The sequence below is a fragment of the Penaeus vannamei genome, chromosome 27 (genome assembly GCF_042767895.1).
Source record: "Penaeus vannamei isolate JL-2024 chromosome 27, ASM4276789v1, whole genome shotgun sequence".
Lineage (NCBI taxonomy): Eukaryota > Metazoa > Arthropoda > Malacostraca > Decapoda > Penaeidae > Penaeus > Penaeus vannamei.
In genome coordinates, this window is record NC_091575.1 from 30,105,464 (window position 1) to 30,112,963 (window position 7,500).

General features: G+C 36.6%; 1 protein-coding gene across 1 annotated transcript in view; it reads right to left on the minus strand.

Annotated features, from left to right (window-relative positions):
• Positions 1-1,855: 1,855 nt before the first annotated feature.
• The window catches only part of mRpS31 (mitochondrial ribosomal protein S31), a 9,519-nt gene continuing 3,874 nt past the window's right edge, over positions 1,856-7,500 (minus strand). Inside the window, exons 5-7 of the mRNA XM_027360104.2 lie at positions 3,313-3,468; positions 2,818-3,044; positions 1,856-2,484 (exon numbers count right to left, since the gene is read on the minus strand). Coding sequence (XP_027215905.2) covers positions 2,249-2,484; positions 2,818-3,044; positions 3,313-3,468 — 619 coding nt within the window. The 3' untranslated portion in view covers positions 1,856-2,248. The remainder of the gene's footprint in view (positions 2,485-2,817; positions 3,045-3,312; positions 3,469-7,500) is intronic.

A 7,500-nucleotide genomic window follows, 5' to 3' on the forward strand; every position in this document is an offset into this window, starting at 1 on the left:
CCGAGGAGGGCGACGGGGCACAGGGTCTCTATGAGCACTTCTGGAGACCGTGGCTGGGTATCTTCCCCTCGGTAAAGCGGTTATTCCGATTCTCCCGCAGTGTGCGTCTATGAGTATGTATGAAAGTGTGTGTGTGACTGTGTAACCGAGCGCGCTCGGGTATGCGTTTGCTTCAATGTGTGTATTTGCATGTGTTTGTGTACGCGCGCGTGTTCGTGTGTGGTGTTTAGGCGAACCCGTGTTTTATTCTCTGTGTGGTTGCATGTGCGTGTGTGTGTTTGTGCGTGTGTGGGTGTGATTCTGAGAGTGTGTGTGTGTGTTTCTATGCCCGTGTGTGCGTGCGCGTGCGGGTGTGTTCGTGTGTGTTCGTGCGTGTGCGTGTATGCATACGTTTATATAGACATGTGTATATGTATATATCCTACCAAAGTAAGCAGATTTCCTTGATATCACTAACACCAACAAAGAAAGAATAATAAAGGAGAGCAGCGTTCGCAAATCGGATTCTTTTAAGATATACTACACTACACCATGCGAGGGAAATTATGAATATCCTATTTTATCATGAAATTTTTTTACCCACGCTATACATAACAAAGAAAACGAAATACTTGGTGTAACTAAAGGAAATGGATTGCTAATTTATACTAGCAATAATCATGATAATGGTGATAACGATGATAATGATAATCTAAACAATATTAATGATGAAAATGATGAAAATTATGATGCTAACATTAATGATGAAAATTATGATAACGATGATGATAGTAATGGTATCAGTAGTTCTCGAGTGGCAGAAGTGAAAAGGTTGTTTAAGATATGTTTTTACGTCTCCCGCGCACACTTCTTGAAATTATTAGGTATCTCTTTATATTGTTCTCTCTCCTTCTATCTATTTTTTCCTCTCTCTCTCTCTCTCTCTCTCTCTCTCTCTCTCTCTCTCTCTCTCTCTCTCTCTCTCTCTCTCTCTCTCTCTCTCTCTCTCTCTCTCTCTCCCCCTCCCTCCCTCCTTCCCTCCCTCCCTCCCTCCTTTCTCTCTCACGCGCACACTTCATATTGTTCTCTCTTTTTCTCTCTATCTATTTTTTCCTTTCTCTCTCTCTCTCTCTCTCTCTCTCTCTCTCTCTCTCTCTCTCTCTCTCTCTCTCTCTCTCTCTCTCTCTCTCTCTCTCTCTCTCTCTCTCTCCTCAGTACGTTACCACATCCTTTTGTGATGTAATCTTTTGTCTCAATAAACTTGTCAACGTCAAAAAAAAGTCTCTCTCTCTCTCTCTCTCTCTCTCTCTCTCTCTCTCTCTCTCTCTCTCTCTCTCGTTCTTCTCCTTCTTCTCCACCCAATCCTTCTTCCTCTTATTCCTACTCTTTCTCCCCCTCCTCCCTCTCATCTTTATTTTCTTCCCTGGTTAGCTTCACTTCCCTCCTCCCCTCTTCCTCCTCCTCCTCATTATTATCCTTCTTGCTTCTCTTACTTCTGACCCCCCCCCCCCCCCATCTTCTTCTTCTGTTGCTTTCTCCCCCTCTTCTTCCTCCTCCTCTTCCTTCTTCTGATCATTTATCTCATCCTCCTTTACCACCTTCTCGTTCTTTATATGTATATATATATATATATATATATATATATATATATATATATATATATATATATATATATCAAAGAAAATTGTTATTGAAAAAAATCATCTGCTGTTGCATCATGTTGTTTTCCTTTAAAGTCGGATATGCATATAATATATCCAGTCTCTTCATTTTTAACAAAGCCTTGCACTAATATGAAATTCAAATAGAATATTCCATCTGCAGAAGTTTCTACATACACAGAGTAATGCACAAATGATCCAATTTAAACAAAATATTTATAAATTCTTGTTTTTATTTACATAATATACATAAATTCATCCAAACAAAACCAGTTTATTACACAATACAAACAAATATATTGACATTCATATATGGCATTTTTCTTTTTCTTTACTGATATTACAAATATCTATAACTTACTACAGTACCTTGATACATGTCAACTGCTTCACTTTATATACTGGCATAAAAAATAAAGTCACCGATGAACTTTTAACAAAAAAAACAAAAATACGGTTGTCCAATATCCCAGGTTTTCCCAGTTTAGACTAACTTACTTACTTTAGTCTTTGAAAACTGAATAATTATGACTTCAACCTCCATTAACAGTAATTCTTGAACTTCAAAATCAACAATTCAAAACTCCTATTTCGACCCAATTTGATCCTTATGCTTCAATAGCACCAATTTCCTTTAGAATGTCATGTTTCTCCTCGAAGTAATTCTTGTACCACATTATGTGTGCCTTTTTCCGCTCCACTGTGAGGTAAGGGTTCTTCGAGAGACCGGTACACACGAGCTCCATGAAGTGTCTGATGGGACCCCGCCGAGGACACCATCCTTCGAGGTGCTGTTCCAGGAACACATGCTCTTGGAATCCTATTTTCTTCTCTTCCTCTAGTCCTAGAAAGAGAAGATTTGATACCATTTATCTGTATTTTTAAGGGTGTTATGGGTCTCTTTACTTCCTACATGTTATGAGTCTGTTGGGACTTTATCCAGTTTGAAGCACTGATAATGGCCATGTTTTTGAAACATATATGAACTGGATCAGTAAATCACATTTTACAGGTACTAGTTAAATTGATTATACTTAAGAAATCTAATCCTGTTAAACTCAACTAAAACATAACAAAATTACACTCTTGCAACTAACAGATATATTGTACATATCCTGTTCAGCTTTATGAACAGAGAATGCACTCAGTTCTTACAATAAAAGTGCCAGTCTCTTACCAATCTCATTGTCAATAGGGAAAGTCCACAGCTTGCCTTGTCTGGTCCACTGAATCATCTCCACAAAGGCATTGCTTGGAGGCTGCACCACTGTCTGCTGTATCTCTCGGGCATGTGTGGCATCCCACACTGGGCATGCCGACTCTACAATCTCTTTAGCTTTGCTCTCTTCACAAGAGAATATTTTCAGGGGTTCTCCTCCAAAGATATCAGTCTTGACATACTCCCTGTGCGTTGAATTATCAATGGTGGTTGAATCTCCAAGGGAAATACGTGAGCACTGTATTTTTAATGACCTTAAAACTCCTATAGTGACAAAGATATTCTCTGCCTAAAAATATGAAAATCCATTATCATCGTTACAATAATAATAAAGACAAAGATAAATGAAGATGAAGATGACAGAAATAATAATAACAACAGCAACCACAAAAATGCATTACATTTAATCTCATCAGTTTTGAAGTCCACATAAGCCTCACCACTGCTACCTACCTAGACGTCACCCTGGTCGGACGCACATACTCATCAGGCCTCTGGGTTCCTTGCTGCATTCTCTGGTGGTCATCCCTGTCATAACGCTTCCGACGAGGACGTTCAAAGACAGGCTTACTCTGACTCCTCTCGACTTTTAGCCCAACAAACAATTCACTGAAGTCAAAAATATTAAATTGTTAAGTCCTGTCATAAGACATCAATTATTAATTTTTAGAAATATTAAGGCTCTTTTCAATAAGGATAATGTTAAGTACATCCTCCTTTCGAATTCATGATTGATGTAACTAAACAAATTGTAAATAATATGTACTGAAAGATATGTGTTGAACATTTCAAAATATTTTGTATAATAAGTATGCTGCCTCTAAGAAGTCTGTGTAAATTCTTACATAATGACTAAATTATGAGACAAACATGAAAGGTGTTATCAAAGACACTGTTTGCATGGGGTAATACTGAACCTTGCTGCTGTGGTTTACTATAAAAAAGAAAAAAAATGTTTGCTATCACCTTTCAAAAATTTGTATAAGATTTCAACCACACACCAAATATGCACTGATCAGGAAAATGCTGGCTTAATGGAATGCCTAACAAAGCCTTTCCCAACCCTATGGTCGTGATCCCATGTGGGGTCACCAAGTGTTTTTCTTGGGGTCACCAAGCCCTCAAAATTTCAGACAAGGTAAATTCTCAATTTTGAGATTTCAACATATATGTATAATCGCAATTGCAGATTTTTGTTTATCAAATCATTTATATAAATAATACAAAAAAAATATTAATAGGATAATAAAATAATACAACATAAGCCTATAAACTGTAAAGCAGACGTGGGTTGAGGTCATGTCTGGAGGTGCATGACTAGGGTCACCTGAGGAAAAGGTCAGGAACCACTGGCCTAACATTTGATGAGAAAAAACACTTTCTAAAGTAAGATATATATATGTAATTCAGAACAGTGAATGCATTTCCTCCTGTTAATAGTACTTTTCATGGTCCTGCGGTACGGCTGTCACTACAAACTGAACATCCCTCATTTTCCCGTAGTGACCAATATAACATTCACATATACAAGAGCAAGATGTTCCACTAAAACAATTTTCATATCTTTATAACTTTACTTTATAACTTTATAATTTTCATATCTTTATAACATATAAATGCATGCACAGATGAAGCCACAATATAAGAACAATAGGTTTCTGACAATCAAAAAAGTGTTCTAATTAAGTCATGGAAGCGGTAAAAGTGTGTATAACATTACAATACAGTGTGAGTTACTCTATGGCATTTATTTACAGATAATGTCATTCTAAGACATAAGTTTGCTAACACATGGGGTATGCCTGAGGTTTCCGTAGGGTATCCAAGATCACAGAGGACTTCAGGTAAACTTTGTTTGTTGGACGCATGATACGAAAAATGTGGAGCTTTCAACTTTGTGTAAAGAATAATAATAAAAAAATTAAAAAACAATAATAAATTAATTAACATGGGCCTACAGTGTGATGAAGAAAAAATGTAAGCAGCAAACACAAGAAGAAAAAGAAGAAACAGTAAAACCAATGCTATCTTATGCTGCAGGTAGTAGACAAACCTGATTACAATCTTTGTTGTAATACCATATTTTGGGGGTAAATGTGGATTGATTATATACCACATAAAATGTCAAAGCACACATATCATATGATTAAACTTTAAAATACTTCATAACACTTGTAAAGTACCATTCCTAACTGAACAAATTTTTATTTACTACAATTCAGTTATGATCTCATTAGCATAATGTAATCTGACAGTCTGATTATGAAGAGAATATTTCGAAATAATACAAACTATTTAGTTATGTTAACAACCATGTATATTCACAGAATAGCTGTGAAAACTCGTAAGTTTAACCTATTGGATCCAGGTGCCCCTCTGCCTGCACATAGCCGTAAAATCTGGACATTATTGTTATTTGAGTGGCACATCTCCCAGCTTGTAAGTCTGACCCATATGAACATATGTGAGTAGTATCAAGACTCCTTGCCTCCCTTTTGCAATGTTATCATCTCTTTTTTAGCATGTATCTATTAACCTATTTATTTACTTATTTTCCCCATTTTCCATGGTCTATGTATGTCCTTTATGCTGCATCACAATGGTAATACACTATTCTCCTTGCACAGACTCTAGTCACAACAGGCAGGAATAAAATCTAGATCATTGAAATAGTACCCTCCCTGGATACTATGTACCAGCCATGGTTCATGGATGGTACATTCCACCCTGATCTACCAGTGGAAATAACACAAGAACCCTTTTCCACTGAGTCTAATCTTCCTCAATGAGCTTTGTGTACTTATAAGCCATTCCTGTCACAATACCCTTCAGCTGAATTTTTCATGAAGGCATATTCCCATTACCTGGTCCTCTGCCAAATTTTTCCATAATATGTTCTGTCACATCCCAGATCCAGTGAGTTAATAATAAAAAAATAATAAAAATAAATAAATAAATAGAATTATGACAAAATATTATCCAAAACTAAAAATACATACACACAAAAATGGGAGTTCCCCTAAATAAACCTCCAATCCTTTTAACAATTAAAGGATTTAGGTAAACACAAATTCTACAATCAGATTTAGCTAATCAATCACCCACACATAAACACGTTACATTTTAGGTATTATTACCAAATTTTATCTTAATATGTGAACTATTTTCATACTAATATCAGATAAACCTGTGACCAAAATAATTATTAAATGTCTCTCCTCTAACATAGTGAATTACATAACATTTAAAAATCAAATTGTATTCTTTGCAAATATCTAAATTTTGCCTCCTCCATTGGCATCTTTCAACAGTAAATTTCAGGTCTCAAATGCAGTTGTCTGTCAGAAAGACATAGATATGCAGAAAGTATACTAATAGGGAAACTTGCATAATAACTTCTTTACTGGTAATTCCATCCTGCACTGTATGCTCCTTTCAACAAACACAGCTGGTAAAGCCCTTCTTTTATGTAATAAAACATTTACTTTATTCCTTCTCATTCTCATATTGCAGGTTATAGATACCTGCTATCTTTTGACAATGAAAATATTGTAAAATACATTTTGACAATTACACACGGAAGTCTAAACTTAAATGCAATTATTTCAATTATTTTTTAATTACATGATGCAGACCTTTGCCATACAGGTTACACTGCAGTAAAGTACTTTATCAAACTGTGCAATTCCATCTAAATAATGCATATAATCTGTTACTTATGATGAATAAAATACATCATCTTTAAAGTTGTCAACAGACTTTATAATCATACAATGTATTTTCTATTGAAAACATTATCTAAATAAATAATATTCACTTCCTGAAATTCTGCCACACTACATTAGTTGACTCAGAAGTGTTTACGAAAAAGAAACACTGCCACAGTAAGAAAGACACCATTAAGTCTTGAAATCTTACTGTTAACCCACTGGCTGCGGATGGCATCATATGATGCACCGTGCAATTAAAAGCTGATCCCCTTCGAGCAGCAAGCGGCCGCGCGGCATGGGAGCTGAGTGGGCCAGGGAATATCAGCTGCCAAGCCGGCATTACCCTTGCGGCCTTACAGGGCCCAGGCCCACCACCCCCGGGCCCGCGTGTGCGATGGGCTGTTTACCGGCAAATGAGTTGTTCGCCTATTGCCCGTGCTAAAACTACACCCGCCACTCTTTCTGGAGCGCATTTACATATGTTTGCATGTTTGCATGTATTTGCAAGGGGTTGTTGCAAATTTTTGCAAACATATTTTTTTCTCTGCAGATATAAATGAAACAAAATATTTGCGCGAAGAGGGAGAGCAGCACCACTGCGGCGCGACACTCAAATGCGATTTGCCTCCCGCCACCCGAGTTGAAAAGGAAATAATGAGGGTAGGGGATTACGCGCCATATTGCATAATACCGCGACCAATGGGTTAAGTGTTTCCTTTCATCATACTAAGCCATATTTTAGTTTTGTGTATTGATAGGTAAATGTTATTGGCCACCTGTACATCAAGAGAAACAATGCTGCCACACTAATAATTATATTCTTTGAAAAAGAGTCTAAGTATAACAGTAAACAATAGATTAAACTCAGGAGAAAACAACCATTAAATCCACTCACTTCAAGTCATATTCAGGAGTCCTTAAGAAAATTTAT